The 20505-nt window shown below is 46.1% G+C and overlaps 2 protein-coding genes across 3 annotated transcripts; one reads left to right on the top strand and one right to left on the bottom strand.

Annotated features, from left to right (window-relative positions):
- Positions 1–2716: 2716 nt before the first annotated feature.
- Positions 2717–8464, bottom strand: LOC148638594 (glucose-6-phosphatase catalytic subunit 1-like). Its single transcript, XM_088622660.1, has 5 exons — positions 8166–8464; positions 7249–7358; positions 6865–6973; positions 5746–5861; positions 2717–5040 (listed from the first exon to the last, which is right to left on the bottom strand). The coding sequence occupies exons 1-5, from the start codon at positions 8381–8383 to the stop codon at positions 4529–4531; spliced, it is 1065 nt and encodes a 354-aa protein (XP_088478786.1). The 5' UTR covers positions 8384–8464; the 3' UTR covers positions 2717–4528.
- Positions 8465–10960: 2496 nt separating this feature from the next.
- On the top strand, positions 10961–16913 carry g6pc1a.1 (glucose-6-phosphatase catalytic subunit 1a, tandem duplicate 1). 2 transcript variants are annotated; one of them, XM_088622657.1, is made up of 7 exons: positions 10961–11900; positions 12867–12976; positions 13302–13407; positions 13967–14082; positions 14393–15000; positions 15241–15281; positions 15330–16913. In XM_088622657.1, exons 1-5 carry the CDS (start codon positions 11683–11685, stop codon positions 14908–14910), a joined length of 1068 nt encoding a protein of 355 aa, XP_088478783.1. In that variant the 5' UTR covers positions 10961–11682; the 3' UTR covers positions 14911–15000; positions 15241–15281; positions 15330–16913. The 2 variants fall into 2 exon arrangements, with proteins under 2 accessions (XP_088478783.1, XP_088478782.1); XM_088622656.1 differs by having other exon boundaries at positions 15241–16913.
- The last annotated feature ends 3592 nt before the right edge of the window (positions 16914–20505 follow it).

Here is a 20505-nt window from a genome sequence, read left to right as displayed (position 1 = left end):
TGCTCATTCCGCTGTGGTGTCTGATCTTTGGACCCTGGGTAAAAAAAAGAGAGAGAGAGCTGGAGAGCAAAACAGAAGAACCTCTTCATGTATTACATCACTGCAGACCCTGGCATATCTCCCTGGCACAGAGAAAACAAGCTAACAAGCTTCTCCTCTGATTGAATTATCGTGAATAGCAGCAATCATATCTCCGGATGCCTGAAGCCAAAGAAAATGATTATTTCATCTTGTCAGTACGGCTCTGTATTGTGCGCTCCTACCCAGAGAGGTGATTCAGATGGATCTGATAGCAGTGTTTGTACACAACCCTAACTCGCTGAAGGCAGCTGACAGATTTGAAGATGTGAATGAGCACAAAGCCAATCTGTTGACTTTCTATACCCGTTTGCTGATCACGCCTTATCTAGTCAGCTAGGTTGAGTGTTTAACTGTGCAGCACTCTGCACATTAAGGTTCTGCAGGTAGTAAGATCTGACTTGAGTGGGACTGATTATAACTTGGTTTTCTTGAAGATTGTATATTTTTTTACTTTTAGATAATGAAAGTGGAAAGAACACTTGGAAAACGGTAAACCTCTAGGCACAGGAATTAGACAGGGGGCATATTCACCATCCAGGCAGTATATCAGAAGTGGGTAGAGCTGCTAAATGGGTTTAACACTTGCTTCTGTTCAGCATTCCACAGGCTGGGGGTTAGTGAATCGCAGAGCCCAGGGAAACAGGACGTCTTGTGCCTTATCTGCCTCCGGGTGATGCTGAGACCCGCTGAAGTCAAGGTCCAGCCTTTGTTTGCACTATGAGCTGTAATCAGTGGCGAGCTAAAAATACAGACTCTCCACTGTACAACACGCGGTGTCCTTTCCATGGTGCTGCATCCTGTACCTAATTAAAGACCTGCTTGCTAAGCACTTGCGTGCCAGGCTCCGCGGCGCTCGGGCGCAGATGCTGAGCAGGAAATGAAGTAAGGTGGGAGACGGGGTGGGAGACGGCAGTGTTCCTGTCTCACTGCATGGAGATGTAACGGAGCTCAATTCCCAAGTGGCGCAACAGGTCAACAGAACAGCACGGCAAATGCGTGCTCACGTGCCTCCCTCTCTTGGAGAGCATGCACAGGAAGGTGGTGGCACAGCGTGCTGCTGAACAGGAGAAATGTGCACCAGGTCTTTATTACCTCCTGGAACTGTACCCGGGGAGGAAGCTGACACCGGCAATCGGTTAAGCACCCATCAAGCCCAAGCCCAGACTGACAGAAGTGACCTCCAAAGGTCTCTTGGGAAGCGACCGTGAATAAACCCTGGAAGATCTTAGCTTTATTTCTGACATTTATAGCTGGGGACGTCCAGTTTCCACAGGTGTGTGAGCTGTGCCTCTTGTTCACCTGGTTGACATGAAGCACGTCTGGTCTCAGGATGTGCTGGCACATTGTCCACTCCTGTCCTTGCTCCTCTCTTATGTAAGCTAACAAGACATCATCCCTTACGGACAGGGTGTGACTGATGATAGCAGGGAAATGTAAAGAAACTGAATCCTCTTTGATTTGCTTTTAAATGTAGTTATTACTGTTATTATTGGTGTCATTACTCCTGCTGCTTGGTAAATTTCAAGCTGAGGTTGTAATAACTCAAACAGCGTAGTGTCCATTACATGCACTAAGTAAAGGGCATAGCAATGACTCAAATTTAGGAGACAGACCCCCCACCCTCCCAGCTCCTATTACTCATTAAGTAAAATGGGGAGATTCCTCCAGCCGAAAGCTGTTTTCAACAAAGTAAGAGAAAGAACAACTGCTGGGGTTAAATATTGGACATACAGCCATGATTGTGCATTCCACATGGAGTCAGACTGGTCTGTGACATGTAGACCTCAGTCTTCTGAGCCTCTGTTTATGAGGCCTCTCTTGAAGGTGCTTGAAAAACAGGTTAATGATTGCCGGACAGCGTGATAAGAACCCTCCAGGATGGGATCTTTGAACGGGTGTTGTTGTTGCTTTTGCTGTCCAGGATTGGGTACAGGGAAGTGATAGAAGCATGATCAGGGCTGTTTGCATCACCTACTGTATGCCGGGCCTTTCCAGACTCCTACTGCAAGCGTGGTGAAATCATTGCTAGAAATAACTGGAATGAGGTGGCAATAAGCTTTCTGTGTCATTAATGGCTAATGGATCCATCTTTAAAGTCATTTATCACTCCTGTGACTCATCGGGGGGGGGGAGCTCTTCTTGAAGTGCAGGATCACTGCTAAAACCAGGAGGCTTTCGAGTTCAAAGTAATGCAGTGACCTCAGGACAGCAGGTATCACCTGCAAGGCCTGTCTATCCTTGTGTCACTCCAGAAGTCCTGCTGCTTCCATTCTGGGGTTGCAGAAGAAAAAGAGATTGGAGACATTTTTTTTGTTGGTGTGTGACATGCACAGAGGATGTTGCTAACTGTGGGCCAGAAAAGGCTGTGCTGAAAGCTGTGGAAATAGAGAATGAAAGGCCTGCTAAATGGGTTCAGTGCATCAGACAGGGTCACATGGCTCTGGACTGGACTCTGGCTGTGTGATGTCAATTCAGTTCTACTCACAAAGCCTTTATGTGAGCCGGGATTTCTGATGTACGTTCCCCACAGCTCTGCACTCACTGGAGCTTGGTTCTCTGTAGGCCACAATGGAGATTTTGTGACCCACAGACAACACTACACACGATGAAGGATTGTAAAGAGGCAGAACAGAAGGAGTTTTCATTGCTTTTTATTAAAAAAAAAACAGGCCTGAAACGATCCAAAACAGAAATACAAAGACAAAATAGTCTTTTAGAAACGGAATGCGACAGACAAATAACTGCTGCCAGCGTTACTGCCGGACAACCCTGATAGAATTGGACAGAACCAGTTGGAGCAGCACTTCAGGTCGTTGTCTGTTTGTTCAGATTGCTGACAGGTCCACTGCTTTCCTTCACCGACACGTCTGTGTCTTTGCAATCCGAGGTTTACTCCAGTTCGTGGGTCGTCATAGTTACCAAACAGAAACAGGGAGGCACTGCATTTCAGGACTGACAATTGCTAAAATGTGAGAATAAAATAATACTGCTGTACAGCTGCAATTTGAGTTTTTGTTTTGCCGTTAAACTGTATAAACAGCTTACGTCACACAATCTTTGCTCCACATACGTCTAGTTTTTTGTATCAACACTTCAACACATAACACATTAGGTGGTGAGTCTATTAGGTGACGTTAATAAATTATGCAGATATGGAGCTAAGAGTATACTATTTTAAGTGTGTGGTCTATGCATTACTAACACTATTAAATATCTGGTATTTTGTATCATATTTATGAGGTTGTTATCTAGAATACAGACCTATTTTCTTGAATCGGGTTTGCTTAGTGCATCAGCAAAATATGAATACGCAGTTATAAAGCCCCTGAAGTCTCCTATAAGGCCTAATTATTTTTTTCTGCTCTTGAAGAACGTGTTCTTCATTAGTGTCGAGTTCGGTGCAATACACAATAGTCATGTCATTTACCAAAATGTTTGAGCACCATAGCAGGAAGTCAAGGGGACACATTCTGTCCATCATCCAGTCTGAGCTCAGTGAGCAAGCGTGCCAAATGATTACGTTCAAGGACTCCTGAGAAACTCTTGCTGCCGTATGAGGTTTCTGCTTTTATGTTGACAGTCTTTGTCCGCAAACACACAAGCTTGGAGTACTGGCTTGAAAATGGGGAGTTTGTTTTGCAGGTTATATACACTTTCATGCTTAAAAAGCGAGAAGGAGCCCCATCCGTAGGGGGCATGGAAACTCAACCAGAGCCGTAGGCTACAAACTGCTTCATGAGCTCAGAATCGTAGTGCCGCTTCCTGATTTTAGATAATCAGATTTGAAATCTGACCATTCGGGCAAGTAGGAATGGAATCCAGAGAATCTCTTCTAGTCTCTTAATAGTTTCTGAAAGATGCATGATCATTGTATCTTGTGTCACAGAGGTGCTCAGTTCTGGCAAAATACTGAGCTGATCTGGCAGCTGGAATTTTTATGGCCAGTGGTCCCATGGGCCAGGAGCCAGGCTGTGCAGGACGGACAGGGCACATCTTGCACAATCTTTTTCTGCATTCTGTTGGTGAGGGGGGACCCCTTGCTTATTTATTGCATTCTAGGGAAAGAGGTCCACAAGAACCCTTGCATGCCTATCACTAAATCTGAAACTGGGACACTGAATTACAGCCTGCTGTAGGGCACGTATCCCCTGGGCCCTCATACCAGGAGCTGCTGTCTGATTTTAAAGGCTGCAGTTGGCTCTTGAAGATTAAACGAGCAGTTCCCTGGCGAGATGAGACATGCTTTTCTCTCTCAGCTGCACTACAGGCAAACGCTGGAATTGTCCTCTTGGAAAAAATCTAAACGCATTAGCTTTTTGACGAAAATATGATGCTGCAGGGTCTGCGACTCCTGCTGTGGATCTGAAACAGCTCCTAGTTCAGAACTAGACTCTCTGCTCCTCTTCTCTCTCCCTCTGTCTTTTTCTGTTAGTGTGGCCTCCCCAGCTCAGAGGGTCTTCTTGCTGTGTGCGCTCAGCGCCCCTGACAGGCAGTAAGGGATGATGCCCACGGTGGCCAGGGGCACTGTGGCGCTCTTGCAGAAGGACAGCAGGTAGAATAGAGCAGCCGTGTGCGTGGGAGGCTTGAAGGAGTCGAAGAGGTGCAGCAGGAAGAGCGAGGCGGCGATGCAGCCCAGCCTGAAGGGGGCGCTGTGGCCCCGCTTGCCCGAGCAGCTCTCGCTGTAGAGAGGAGAGTGCAGGCCCAGCCCCAGGCCGAACAGGGTGCCCAGGTTGCGCAGCAGGCTGGCGAAGGGTGTGGTGTCCATGTGCACCCACTCGGCTCGGACGCACCACCGCTTGGCTTTCTCCAGCGTCCAGAGCAGGTCCACCCCCAGCACCCGCAGGAGCAGGTAGAAGCCCAGGGCGAAGACCAGCAGGAAGAGGGTGGTGAGGAGGTACCTCTTCAGACTGGCGCTGTAGATCCACTGCACCCTGCTGAAGGCCTCAGCCACAATGATACCTGTGAAGGGCAGCACAATTTTAAAATTAGCATAATACAGGAATCTAATCACAGCTTATATTGTATATTACATCAGGTGGAATCATCCTCACAGTTCCTGGAGGGCTACAGTGTTCCCTTTTAGGCAGATAGGAGAATGTTTCTTTCACTCCTTATGTACCATCACAGTCTTCAGTTGTTCACCATTGACCAGCTCATTTGCTGCCACAGCTTAGTGAATTGGGGACTTGCGTGCATGCTCTGATGGCTGTTTGGAGCTACACTGGATGTTCCACAGTGCAATACAGGAGGGCGAGCAAGTGGCTGAGACAAGGTAAATCTCTCAGAAGTGCCTGGCAAGTCTCAGGGATCACTGTTACTCACAGAAGCAAGTGAGTCTTCAGAGTCCTTAACTGCAGGAACCCTCAGAGGTTATCAGATCAACTTAACAATTGTGGACTTAAATGGGAATGAATGTTTAGGCTCAGCTGCTTCTTGATTTTGACCTCTGTACTGTACATTAAGGTGAAACAAAGAGAAACTCCTGGGCCCTGCTCTTCTGGCAAACTTCAGTTTGGTTTCTTCGAGGACTTTGCTAAAGTTGGCTTCCGGCAAATGTACTGCAGGATCACAGCCCTGTAGAGGAGTATAGACCTCTGTGTCTGTTTTGATGGCAACCTTTATGTCACACCTGCTCCCGTTGTAACTGGTGTACAGGTGACTGACCTGAGATGACCCCTGCGATGACCTGGTGTGGGAAGTGGGCTGCAAGGAAGACTCTGGAGAGGCAGACGCAGACTTGGACGCCCCAGAACAGTGTCCACAAGGAGGCACGCACACACCTGTGAGGGAGGACACCAGAGAGAGAGGAGCTGTCAGGGGAGAGCTTTGAGATCCCACACTGACCTGCGCAGGTACTGTAGGTACTCTGGTATCAGGTATAAAGTTCTTCCTGGCTTGTTATGTGGCCAGACTCCAAAAGAGAAAATGAAACTTAACATGAGATGCTAACTATAAAGTAACTGTACTTTTCCTTTACAGCTATTCTGAGCTTCATGAACTTGCAAGAACAGAGGAGGGGAGAACCTATGGCTGAGGAGCCCTGAAATTATACACTGACCAGCACGATCCATCACCGATACTGGATTGATAGGTAACAGATCTGACAAGAGCTGCTTTTGAAACCACTTAATAGTGTCAGGCAAAGATATGTAAATAGTTTAGAGAGCCCTTAGAACATACCAGAGGACTCTGAGCAATTAGTTTAACTGTACCGTGTTAATAAGATTAACAGGATCTTGATTGCTCAGTTTCCAGATAACAACAGAGTGCAGCCTGGTTGTATGAAGACTTGAAGCACATAGTGAGTGTTTTCATCTGATATTTCATTCTGATATCTGAAACCAGGAATGTGGTGATACTGTGAAGATATCATTAGTCTGTTACATGCTTGCTAACTCACCTGCTTCTATCTGAAAGCCACTTATTCTGGTTTCAGCTGTGGTAGGCCAACACCCTGGGACTGATGTCAGTCCATTACGTTCTCATGGAGAAAGAGGCAGATTGGAATAGCCAATCAAGCCTTTCCAGAACTTTTCTGGGAATTGAGTGGAACCCCACATCCCAGCAAAAGCCTACAGGAACATGTGAAGAACATGCAGCAAGCCAGAATGGTGCTGTGAGGCAGCAGTATCTACTGCAGCCCAGTGCTGCCTGTTAGAAACCCATTGAAGACGTGCCGGTTGCTTTCTCTGGTTCAAGAAGCTAACAAGCCGCAGGTGAAGCGATCTGTGGCCTCAGGTCTGGCCCGAGCAGGGAGAGAGACTAGAGTGAGGGCATCCTTACCAGTTTGTCAGGGGGCTGGCCTGGTGTTTCTTCAGCAGGATACCGAGAATGGAAGTGCTCATGACGTAATAAATGCCCGCCGCCCCCATGGCATGGCCAGATGGACTGCCTGAAAACAAGAAGCATTGAGAGATCACTCAGCAGAGGGGTCAGAGGCGCCAACACAAAGCGCAGCTGGAACTTGACAAGCAGGCCCAAGGGTCACTGGCTCATACAGTGATCTCAGGCTCGGAACAGGGGGCAAGCCCCTACTGTCTGCCTCTGTGACCGATCCCAGTATTTATCATTGATTGCACTGAATGATTTCCAGGCATGCTCCATTCTTACATTTTAGAGGCTGACTGTGCCTCGAGGCAGGAGGACAGATTGTGCGTGGAGACTCACCTGGCCCGGTCTCGCAGGTCATGGGGAACTGCTCGACGTGCGGCACTGAGGAGTTACTGTAGTAAGGCGTCTCATGGACCCACCAGTAGGGCCTTTCTCCAAACAGGATCCTGTCCGGAGAAAGAATGCTGGTCAGGAAACGAAATAAATATTGCGATATCCAGCATAATTCATTCTGTCATTTTATCAAAATGTCTTGGATGAATATTTTTTATTAGATGTACTTATACTCAGCTTTTTTTTGCCTAAATTGTTCTGGTGCGTGCTTGTAAAGGAACATGTTAAAAAAAAGTCTCAAACCTCTGCATTGAAATCTTTGAGTTTTTGTACGTAAACCCTACACAAAAAGACCCTGTCATTCCTTCAACTATCGAACTCAATGCATTAAAAATGCAGTTTGCTTTTGTAACAGTTTGAACTACGCCATAGAATAGGGATTAATCAAGTCTTTCTACTCATAATTGTTTTAATTCATTACACTGGTGGGTTTGCCTGTGATATCCATTATCAATCATTATTAGTGTTACAATTAAATTATTAATGCTGTGGAAGAAGGGAATATTAAGAGACACTGTAACTCTCTGGGACCACTGAGATCTGGGATTTCTGCTATAGAGTATTCTCCTGCCCATTCCTGGAGAGCTACAGAGTACTCTGAGCTAAATTGTAGCTAAGATCTTTGTTGCTTAATTGGACCGGTTTTGAGGTTTAATTAAGAAGATGAACATGATCTTTCGCCCCTGATCACCCCAGTAGATCCTGTAGCATTGGGGCCCTCCAGTCAAAGTAGGGAGAGCACTACTGTGTATCTTTTTGTCCAGCTGTGGCTCTCAGGGTCAGATACACAGATTTAATCTGTTGACCCAGTGCCTCCACCAATGTTTCTGCAGGGACAGCGCCTGCTGGACAGCACTCACCACTTGAAGATGAGGTTGAGCCAGTCCCCGACCACGGCCACCCAGATGAGCTTGACCCCCACGGACTCCCGCAGGTGGAACCAGATGGGGAAGAGGATGAAGAAGGTGTTCCTGAGGTCGGCGATGAAGGAGACGAGGAGGAACCAGCCCTGGGCGTCTCTGTAGTGGGTCTGGAGGTACTGCACGGCGCCCACCCCGTAGTCGTGCACCAAGTCCATCCCTGCGTCCGTGGCTGCAGCCTCTGTGGCGCTGTGGGTGAGCAGCAGTGCGCTGTTGGGAACTGGTGTCCTGCCGCCCCTCCTCTGGTTTTATACCACCGTGCCCATAGCCACTCCGCATGCTCGGGGGCTGCTCTTTGGACCCGCAGGTATACGTATGAGAAAACATCTTGTGCCAAATAGTTAATGAAGACGAGTTTCGTCACGGCAGCAAGTCACACAAACAAGTCCCGCGGGCAGTGAAAAAACACCCCGCTGTAAACCGGCCCACACTTGACTTAACCCTCAGACAGCTGTGGCCCTGACTCAACCTGCGTGTTTGTGTATCTCCACCTAGTTAAGCAGTGACCTTGACACTGCTTTTTTGGACCCTGGCTGCTCGATAAACCCCTTAGCCACCCAACGTCTAGTATCACAATTATTACAACTGTGGTTCATTCATGAAGAGCCTATAAGCGCCATCTGTGACCCATAATCTGAAGTGTTATACACAGTTACATTTACTGTTCTTGCTAGAAACGCTTTTTTTAAAACAACCCTTACTAATACACCTGCCAGTGCTATGTTCCAATCTTGCATCTCAGGTATATTTGAAGTGGGAAGTCTAGTTTTAAAATGCAGCGAGACAGTGTTTCTCAGTCCCTCAGTAGTCGTTACAGATCTCGGACAGAGTTTCCTAAAAGTCATCTGGTATCAGGCGCTGTGGTTTTCAGTGCATCAAGGGAACCCTGATGATGAGATTGGGGGGCAGAGAGATATTGAAATCCTAGGTTCATGTTTTGCCCAGTTGTAGCTCTTAGATATTGCCATTAATTGCTGAAGTACGTGAACATGTTTTCATGGTCTTAGATCAGCAGCAGTGAGATCTTTGAGGTCCAAATGACCTTTTCATTTGCAATGTTTTGAAATAGATTTATAGGTATTTTTACCAACAAAGTCTTTAATATCTATGCCGAAGGTGCATATTTATCGAGTTCTAGGCGAGTTGTACCCCATTCAGTAAAAGAGTTTTGTGCATGCCACCAACCTTAGCAAACCTAGTGTATACTTCCATATTTAGCCTCCTATTCACTCCAATTTAGCACAAGTGGTAACAAAAATCAACTGATAATATGTCTCTTTATTCCCAGTGAGGCAGGGTGACTGTTTCTGAAATGATTGTGTCTGGTATGTGCCTTTCATCTTTGTCAGAAATACCTCTTTTTTTTCCCTGAGGTATTTCTGAATCAATATTCTTGTCCTGACCTTTAAAAATTAACTTCCTCCTCATGAAACTGCAGATGGGCCTTAGTCATTTTCTAATGCGTTGCACTTTCATGCTGTAGCAGGCTGCTCCGATAACGTTGACTGGTGATGTTTATGTGCGCAGTAGCTCTCCAGCAGTGCTTCACAAGCTGTAGACTGCAGGGTGCCCTTTTGACTCTTCCCTCCTGTTTATTTTTGAAGAAACAGGCCATTTCAGCCAATACGACTGAGACGGAAATGAAGGGATGGGGTCAGCAAAGTCTTTTCTGAGCCACACCGTGAGATAAATGAAGAAGGACTTCCTATTGACTTCAATTGTTTTTATTAGTATCACAAAAGATGACAACCTCGGCACTCACTAAACATCACCATCACTTAAATGTCTGGCATTGTGCAAAGAAGCCCATAATGAGATTTGAAGAGTTTTGGAGCAAGCTAGAGTCATCTGTAAGAACTGGGTACTTAAGATGAACGTGGGTGGTAAATTGCAAAGCCAAAAATGATGTTCTCCAGCTGACAGTAGATGCTGTTATTTTGCATTTTTTTCCTTCTTCAAAAGTGGTGAATGATTAAGGAAAGGCCTGTCTGAAGCTTTTGGTAACGGCTACTGTTTGAGGCATATGTGAGGAGCCTCTGGTGTTAAAACAGATTGATTAATCATTGGCAAGCAGTAGTTTTTCTCTGACAGACAGGAGCCGATAATATGCTTGTGCAAGAGTGACTAACTGGGCCAGTAGTAATTCAGTTTATATAGACTCCCTAGCTGTTGACAGTGACTTGGAGAAGTCTCTGAGGTTTCTTATTTTTTGTGCTGGAATGGTTAGTAAATTATGAGGGGGGGGCGGAGCCTATCCCAGCAGGCAATGGGCACAAGACAGGGTAGACCCTGGAATGGACACCGGTGCTTCACGTGGCAGACACACAGACACAAACACACACTCCAGGGACACTTTTTCCAGGAGCCAGTTAACTTGCCAGCATGTTTTTGGACTATGGCACAGGGCATACACACTGCACACAGGACATGCCCCAGAACCGCGAATTGAACCCAGGGCCCCAGCGCTGTGAGGCAGGGGTGCTAAAGCCTGCGGCGCTGGAATATGAACAGTCTGAACAAAGCTTGAGAAAATACACTGCAGAGAAGAAGGAGGCAGAAAACAAAAATGTGGTTTTCGCTTAACTAAGGTTTTTTCAGAATCAGGTGAAATCATCCCCTTCTTCCCAACTCGGAGCAGAACAATCCGCTTTGACAAATGGCACCATCACAATCTCTTCTGGAACTGCACTCTGTGCCATTGCTCTATCATGCACTTATATCTGGTTATATCTGGTTGTGTAGTGCACTCACACTGTTGTGTAGTATTTTGTCATGTGCTGTTGTGTACCACTTTCTAATGCACTGTTGTGTAGCATTTCCCCATGTGCCCTTGTTTACATCTCTCTAATGCACTCTTGTGTAGCTTTCCCTCATGTGCTGTTCTTGAACGAGCTCTTATGTACTCCTATGTAGATGTTGTTCAATGTGGACACTGCTCACTGCTTCACTACAATGCCATTCTGTGCTTTTTGCTGTCAAGGGTACAGTGTCGCCCATTCCTCACGTCACATTTTGCAACTCTTAGCTCTCTGGAAAAAAACGCAGAGAGCATTGTGATGCTCGCAGAATTCACAGCAGTTTAGCCTGACCACGAAAACAACCTGTTCTCCTGATCGTTGCTTAACCCTGTGTGCGTGCATACATTTGTTTGAAAAACACAAATTTGCCACCCAGCTCTGATCTTGACAAACAGATCACGTGACGTTCTCGGTTAGCCAATCAGCACGGCTCGTGCCAGGGGGGAAAACAGAATCGGCGAGGTCCCCTTGGAAGACCGGCCACTGACACTGTTTATCAGACAAGCTTGCACCAGCGGCCCAGGGGGTTTAAAGGTTAAGGGACTTGCCCTAGATTCTGGTGAAAGCAAACAAATAAGTTGTCCTCATATAAATTCTGGGGCGAAGAGTGGAGATGGGCTGTGAGTGCAGATCGCACTGCCCCAGCGCAGACGGACAGCATGGACCTGCTACACAGCGCCGGGGTGAACCTGACGGCCCATCTGCAGGCCCACTACAGAGGCTACGAGGGCTTGTTCAACCTGGCGTCCTCTGTGGCAGACCTGCACACACCTTTCTTCGTCTTCTTCCCCGTCTGGTTCCACCTGCGCAGGGAGGCGGGCATCAAGCTGATCTGGGTGGCCGTGATCGGGGACTGGCTCAACCTGGTGCTGAAGTGGTGAGCCAACTTTCTCCAGATGGCCTGTGCCATCTTCTTTCCTCCTTGTGGTGCCAGGGCTGTCACTGGTAACCCTGCTTAGTCAGCGTGAGAGTCCTTGCTAAGCCTTAGAGTAGAAATGATCTGAACAATATTTTGTTTTCCGGCACACCCTCGTCTTAAGCGCTCGAATCCGCTGCCGGGTCTCTGATCCGACCTCACGGGAACCCTGGAATAAATCCCAGGGGTTAGCGCCCTGTTCTCAAGGCTGTGGGAGTGGATTCATTTTTTCATTTAGAGCTCAGTCCCCCCAAAACTGTCATGGGTGCCGCGCTTAGGAAATCGGTTGTTCAGAAACAGACAGGAAATGGTCCCCACTTTTTCGTGGGGAAAAACCGCTAATTAAATGCAGCAAATTAAAGGAGAGATGTATGATTTTCAAGTGTTATGGCACATTTGATTTTCCTGTGCACAAAAGGGTAGCTCATAGATTCAGGCGCACAGATTGTCTTTACTGTATGCAAAAAGCTGAAAAAACAAGATCTCAGAGAAGCAACTGGCAGGAAGACGGATTGTACAAAAGTTTTGTTTTCTTTTTCTGGGCTAAGTGTGGAACAGTTCCCATATTTATTAACATAGACTATGGGAATATCTAGATAGGCCACCAAAACCGCAGTGTGAACGGACATTCTTGAAGTTTCCGCTTCTTTTTATCCTTCTTTCCCCTGGGTTTAGCTTTCTTTTAGTCTGTAGGGGTTCTGTAGATCGTGAAGTCAGGACTCCAGAGCTGTAAGCAAAACCCAGGTGGGTAAAATTTGGGTGTCAAGTATTAAACATGTGCACGCATTTATTTTAGGAAATGAGGGAAAGTTTGAATTTAATATTGGCTTTAGTGGGAGAAGCTCATGCTCACTCAAGCAGAGATGAACTTGGATAAAATCAGATTCATTGGGTCCTGCTATTTTTGTGCTCTCTTCTCTTTCACAGGGTTCTTTTTGGTGAGAGGCCCTACTGGTGGGTTCACGAGACCCAGTTCTATGGTTCTGAACCGGCTCCTGTGCTAAGACAGTTCCCCATCACTTGTGAAACCGGGCCAGGTACTGAATGGACTCCTCTGTTGGTATTCCTAGTGCACATGGTTACCTATCAGACAGTGGATATGCTGCATTCACATATATTTGTAAAAGAAGTTCTGTGCACAGTGTGGATGAAATAAGGTGTTAATCTGGTAGATAAGAATATGATTCCATCATGGTCATGTCTGTTGATGTAAACTGCAAATCTGAGCATTTGCCATGAAATCCAGAAGAAATCTCTTTTGGTCTGTTTTGTGGAAAAATCCTGTCCAAGCAGCATTGAAAAGGACCTGGGGCTGGGGCCTGTGGCCCTTGTGGGTTGACCCTGTGCTTGGTGTGTTCACAGGAAGCCCCTCGGGGCATGCGATGGGCTCAGCGGGGGTGTGGTATGTGATGGTGATGGCCGTCCTCTCCGTTGCTTCTGAGAGAGATCACTCTGCTCTCTTCAACAGGTGAGCTTGATACGTGTGTCATCAGTGCCGAGACCAACAGCTCCCATCTGTGCTGTGGATTTTCAGCGATACTAGATTAATATGTCCCCAGCTCCGCAATGAAGCTCTTATGAAATGATACCTTCATCAATGTACCATTTTGCACATCCGTTGAGTCTTTACCGTGATTGTATTACTGTGCCCCTATGGCACTCGCATGCTTTCACTATGCTGTAGTATATTTGAACGTGTGGACACCATGGTACACCATGATAAAATATTTATGAAGTCCTCAGCAAAACTGAAAGCAGCAGGCAGCAGGCAACCCTGACACAAAGGGTTGTGGGAGCAGGGAACGAGCTACACAGTTCTGCTATTGAAGCCGATGCCCTGGTTTTCAAGAAGCAGGTGGATGAGATCTTTGGATCACTTAACAGCTTACTGCCGAAATGAGCAAAACGGGAAGAATGGCCTCCTCTCGTTTGAACGGTTCTTAAATTAGCATAGCAGCCCAAGGGTGAAGGAGTAAGACTCAACCCCTCATCTCCGGGACTCTCTGTCCCTCTCTTCCCCGGCTCAGGGCTCTGCGGGTGGCGCTGTGGACGGCGCTGTGTGCCGTCGAGCTCATCGTCTGCATGTCCAGGGTCTATGTGGCTGCCCACTTCCCCCACCAGGTCGTCACAGGGGTCATTTCAGGTCAGTGACCGCAGGAGAGGCCCTGGCGACGTGCCCGGTGCTGTTCTGGTCGTTGCTGCTGACTGGCTCCGCGTGCTTTTCTTGTGCCTCCAGCAACGTCAGTGTGACGTGGAAGTAGAGCTCAGTTACTGCGAAACCTGAATCAGTCGCAGCCAAGTGCTTGGGTGATGAAATGTTTAGGAAAACATTACAGTTTTCACATTTGTGCATCTTTTCACGAGAGTATGGTCCAAGGTGGGACTAGGACACTGTGCAAGCTGTTTGCCATTCATTACTGTGTATTAAGGCCTGGTTTGTCTGTCAATGGCAGGTATGATTGTGGCTGAGGCCTTCAGCAGGGTGCAGTGGATCTACAGCGCCAGTCTGAAGAGGTACCTCCTCACCACCCTCTTCCTGCTGGTCTTCGCCCTGGGCTTCTACCTGCTCCTGCGGGTGCTGGGGGTGGACCTGCTCTGGACGCTGGAGAAAGCCAAGCGGTGGTGCGTCCGAGCCGAGTGGGTGCACATGGACACCACACCCTTCGCCAGCCTGCTGCGCAACCTGGGCACCCTGTTCGGCCTGGGGCTGGGCCTGCACTCTCCTCTCTACAGCGAGAGCTGCTCGGGCAAGCGGGGCCACAGCGCCCCCTTCAGGCTGGGCTGCATCACTGCCTCGCTGCTGCTACTGCAGCTGCTGGACCTGGTCCACTTCTCCTCGGAGAGGGAGCTGCTGTTTTACCTGCTGTCCTTCTGCAAGAGCGCTGCCGTGCCTCTCATCACAGTGGCACTTGCCCCCCGCGTCATCTCCAGACTCTGCCCCAGGCAGGGCAAGAGGCAGAAGGACTGGTGACTTCAGACCTGCAACATACTCGCCCAACCAAATCTGGGCCATTACTCCTCAAGATCCTTCTCTCCATTTCAGATCGCTTGTTGATAGCAAAGCTTGCAGGCTGAGCTGCAGGCTGGCTGTGAAACAAGACTAGAACATGGTCCTTCAGTGCTAGCGCTGACTTCAGTTCCACCCTGTTATTCTCCATTGAATAGCAAATCCTTCATTGCTTTGGTTTGTCCACCATATTATGTGTTTTAGGAACCTGTATCGAATAGTAAAGCTAGCTATGTTGTGTGACACATGGGAATGAAAAACAATGTGATGTTTAACAGTGGGTTTCGAAACCAATGTGCTCTGTGCATTTCTAGTGCATCCCCTGAAAGAAAATCGTTCTAGCGCTCTTAATCTGATATGTTGTTGCTCTCTGGGAGCCAGAGAGAACCTTCATTGTGATCTCTGAGTGTCCTGCTTTCCCTCTGGTGAGGAAGTACAGTAATAAAGACCAGGCAGAGATGGTCATGCTGTAATTGTCCAGGAGATGCCTTCGGATGAACATTTGTAAATAGTTAGGAGCCTAGATGATCAAAGATTAGAATGTAAAATATTAAACTGCTGAAGTACAGTATGTGAATTAAAATGAAGTAGAAGAAATCTTAAAGTTCTTTTTTTTCAGAAACAAGTACACATCACTGTTTTCCCAGGTGCTGTGGATCATGTGCAGTGCCAGTCACCATTGTGCCGATGAATGGAAACAGCGTTTGTCTAGCTTGGTGGTGTACTTTGTTTATGTGTATTTTGAGCCAGATCAGTCTGGGAAGACCATTTTTCAGGACATTACATAAATCGTATACTTAGAATTGTTTCTTTTTTTTGAGGAACATGTTTTGGAATTGTTCCAGATTCCACAGTTCATGTTACTAGATTCGTGTTGGTGAATTATAGAGGGATCAACTATTTGTATCTTTAGTGTTGGTTAACGCATCATTTTATTGATTCAAACCTGAGAAAACACAAAATGCTACCAAGTAAACCAGCCACTCTGAAAGCTTGTAGCTCTGTAATACTTGATGACCTCTAATCTCTGTGAGGAGTAGGATTGCTCCATGAATTGAAAGGTGGCATGTTGATTTGAGCAACTGCATTTTCCTGATGCTTGCAAACAACAGGGTAAAGGTTCATCTGCAGGCACTGAACTTTTACTCCCTCCCAATGTGTTAAAACAATCAGCTGTTATGTAATCAGAGCAGATCATGATGGTTTCTCCCGTGATCACTGTACATTTCTGTCAGGGGGCTTGTGAATTGAGCCTTTGAGTGACAAGCCATTTAATCTGGTAAAACTTAGTTGGAATATACCACTGCGCGCTGTGTCCTGGAATCAGAGAAAATCACAGGTAGGTGTGGTAGTCCAAGGTACTAAAGCATAATTCAGTAAATGCGCAAAGTAAAACCAATGGCAAAACACATGTACAGCATTTCACCGTTGTACAGTTCAGCTACAGCCTGGAGCTCCTTTACTTCAGATTTGTGGTTTTCAGGTCCTGGTAAAATGAATCCCTTTAACATAAAAATGAGGTCCCTTTTTAATAGAGTCCATCAAATGTCAATAAAACACTGTCTCGTTTCATCTTGGCATAAGTGCATGTACTGTGTTTTTTTAAAGAGTAGATCAGTAAGACAGGCTTCCATAATTGTATCATATTCTTTTCCTAGTTTATTATCTGAAACGTTAACATGACACTCGGTGATGCAGGTATATGAGCAGCTATGCCTCTTCATAATGTGTCTCTTCATCTGCGGTGGAAGGTTTGCTTTTAACACTTTGCCTTACTAATGGGGTGACTTCTGGCCAGCACTGTAATGTGTGGCAGCTTTGTGTTTTGTGCTCAGAACAAATATCCTCAGTGCAGTAAATTCAGAAGAGTCAGAACTTTTCTGTTACATAATTTAAAGGGGGTCAACCTGCTTTGTTTTAGCTTCACTGTATAATAGCAATAATAAACCGTGCCACACAATAGTAAATACTCCTTATTGTTTTCTTTACTCCATTAAGGTACCTCATGGCATTCTTGTACTTCAAGCTAGGCCAATACAGCAAAGGCATGTGAAAACAACATGGAACTAAGCACTGCTAATGTGAAACCATTGTAACAGTGTAAAATTCTTATTTTACATTTTGCATGGTCAGGGCCTGATTTTGGTGCTCATAGGTCCTAGGCACTTTCACTCCGAATTGTGCATAAAGAGGGGTAAACGCCAGTTGAATTACGTCGATTGACATGATGCAATTTAAATTTATTCTAATGCTAAGCCACATGATTGATGGAGTGAGTTGGGCGACCATCACTTCGATACTTCTAATTTCTAGAACAGCCGCTAGACAGTGTATGATTCTTGATTTGGAGCACCTAGAGCTGATCGCAAGTTGTTTCAGCTCGTTTTTCGTTACTCACTAGTGTTTCCCTCCTTCGTAGGCCCTAAAAATGTTGTAGGCCTGACAGTGCCTCATGGGAAATCCGGTACTGTGCATGGTAACAACATCTACTTATAGTGAGATCAAAGCTCTCAGTTCACTCTCAGGGTAGTACATTGTGAGCCTTGTTTATAAAACAGAACACTGAAGAAGTGCAGAACAACTGCAGAAAAGACCCTAGCAGCTCAGTCACAAAGCCTGCATGCCTGTGTACAGGGCAGATGAATGAGTTCTACTTGCTTTGTTTCACAGCTGGCGTGAGAAGTCACTGTGCTGGCACTGTTCATGTCTCTGCCCTATTGAAATGTGCACTTCTCTGAAACGGTGCAATCACCAACTGTTCAACAGTCTAACCAGGTAAGAGTTTATTGTGGCATAGAATGATAAGAACAGTAACACATAGTCCGGCGCAGAGAAACTATAGGAAAAGCATGGTGGACTTATGCAAAATCTGTACTAGCAATGTAAATGGAGGGTGCAAATGCATGATAAACTCATGGATACATTTTTTTTAAATATTCCTGATTCATATGGCAAGCATACAAATATCAAATATGTGATCATTTTGGGTTTGTGCCTGTTCCATTTTGTTTTTATGTTGCCTTCATTATGTGAATGTCAAAACCACATTTAACTACAGTTTCTGTCTATATTCTTATAAAGGTCTTACCCCCTGTAACTTCTGGGAGAACAGATTCTCCATTAGCTGAATCAGCTCATCCCAACACAGTGACCCCCTCGTGCACCCAAGAGTGCACTAAGAGTGGACCTTAGGGTGGAGATGCCTCAAAACAAAGATAACAGCCCTCCCAAGGTCTTGGGAAGAGTCGAGGACCCGACAGCAGAAACATGCAGAGGTCACACACACAAACAGTTCATGGACAGACTTGTTTTCTTGCATCTGACTTGTCCAGCAACTGTTATCTTTGCGAGCTGAAATTTCTGTTTACTCTCTGCATGCTTTCATTTTTTTTTCGTGACTTTTTCGTGATTTTTGGCTGAAGAACGTAAAAGAAGCTAACTCCGACACGTGGTAATATTTGGCCCTGATTTCCTTTTGAAATCTGAGAGGGAGAAACAATAAATATTTTAACATCCATGGAGCCTAATGATTTTCTGGAGATTCAGTTTAAATTGGTCCCATGTGTCCCTCTGCTTTTTAAATCTGACATCTTCAATATGTGGTGCTTAAGTGTATAGTGTTAAGATGCTGTATGGTGTATGTACAGTATATATGTTAGGACAAGCACATTTGGACATTAAGCATCTTAAAGAGAATTTCAGAATTTCTTTCCTTGTCTTGGCAAGCAATTGTCTTTCAGGTTTTATTTTTGGGTGCAAAATAGAATTGGCGTTATGTGCTGCTCAAACCCACATCAGCTCCCCTGCCTTTTCACCACCACGCTTGTGAACGCTTGAGTATGTGTGTGAGAGAGGAAGTGGACAAGAGGGGAGGTTGTATTGTTTCCCTGCGTTGGAGCTTTAGGGCTGGTATTGAGGAGCACAAAGCTACAAATACTTGTACTGCGACAGAAGCAAATAACAGACAAACTGTTGGGAGATTGTGTTATCTAGTTGGGGGGACGAGGGACTGAAATGCTCTGAAAATTTGGCAGCAATCCAGATGTTTTTTTTTCTTTTTTGTGTAATTCTTTACTTTTTTTGTTTTTCAGTATGCTCAAGGCCAATACTGATTAATTCCTTTACAGGGTACACCTGTTACACATTAACCTGCCTGTTTGTCTGTTGTTGTGTCTCTGGCGTTCTCTGATCCCCGACAAGGTGGTGGGAGGGGCTGGGGGGGCTTGGAGTGTGGAACATGCTGTCCAGCGGAGAGCACAGCTCCTGTCAGAACACCACAAGCTGCAGGCTGGCTGAAGAGACTGCCAGCAGCCTGGGTGGGATGTGCTGTGGTGCAAACGCTGTGCAGGCCCTTAGTGGGAAAGGTTTCCCATACAAGGAAAAACCTTCTTTTAAGGCATGTTAAAACACAGGAATGACATACAGTGGCTCTTGCGCCACATTGCTTTGTGGTGGAACACAGTACTGAATCAGTGCAGATTGTGTCAGTAAGAGACAGTTCAGTCACAGAGACTCCAAACATGTGTACACAGTAGTTTGATCAATTGTGCTAATTTGGCCTCACTCTTTGTTCAAGGTAAGTAACCTACGGTCATTGGGTTAGACAAGACTGGTTATATTGAATGTATTGTGTAAAATGGAGTTAGGCTGCACAAAAGTGCCCAATCCCCTGTCCTACCCAATACTGAACACTAATTACGGAAATGAAAGTTCAGACTGAGTGTTCTCCCCCCTGAGCTGATTAATGTTTGATTATTAGAGATTTGAAAGGGCGCCAATGAAAAGACTCGGCAGAAAGGCATGATTTGGAGTGACTGTCTTCCACGGAGGTCTCCGCAATAAGCTAGAGCTCACTTCTTCCTGCTGGGGCCTCATATTGTAAACCACTGGGAAACAACTGGAATTCACATCAGGAGAGCAGCCTGCTTTCAAAACCCGGTGAGTATTCATGTTCTTCCAGCATCAGCTGTATGGAAAAATCATTTATTGCTCCTTATCTCTGTGTTGCAATTTCGTTTTTGAAGAAGGAGGGTTCTTTTTTTTTTGCGTTGAGACCAGACGCCTCTGAGAGTGATTGGTAAATGTGTTCAAGTGCAGAGTGATTGCAGGTTTTTACGGCAGCCTGGGCTGTTTCCGGCACTGAGCAGCAGAGTGCTCAGGACATGATCGCCGCGTGCTTGCCGACTGCCAGATAAAGAGGGCACAGCTTTCTGGTGACTTGATTAGCCGAGCTCAGGACTGCAAAGGAAATATTACGCAACCAAATCAGAAATACTCACCCTTTCGACATATAACCAGGGGCTGCCTCATGTCATTAGTTATAATAATTAATAATTCTTTACACTTATATAGCCCATTTTTAGACACTCCACTCAAAGTGCTTTACAGGCAAGCTCCTCTCCACCTCCACCAATGATGTGTAGCACCACCTGGATGATGTGCTCCAGTACTCTCCCCACACGCCAGCTCTCAGTGGGGAGGAGAACAGAGCGATGAAGCCAGTTCTTAACTGCGGATCCTAAGGCGAAGGGGATTATATAACAATTTCTGTAATAACCC

This window comes from Lepisosteus platostomus, chromosome 28 (genome assembly GCF_059453375.1).
Source record: "Lepisosteus platostomus isolate fLepPlt1 chromosome 28, fLepPlt1.hap1, whole genome shotgun sequence".
Taxonomy (NCBI): domain Eukaryota; kingdom Metazoa; phylum Chordata; class Actinopteri; order Semionotiformes; family Lepisosteidae; genus Lepisosteus; species Lepisosteus platostomus.
Note: the sequence above shows the minus strand (reverse complement) of the source record. Positions and strands in the feature narration are given on the sequence as shown.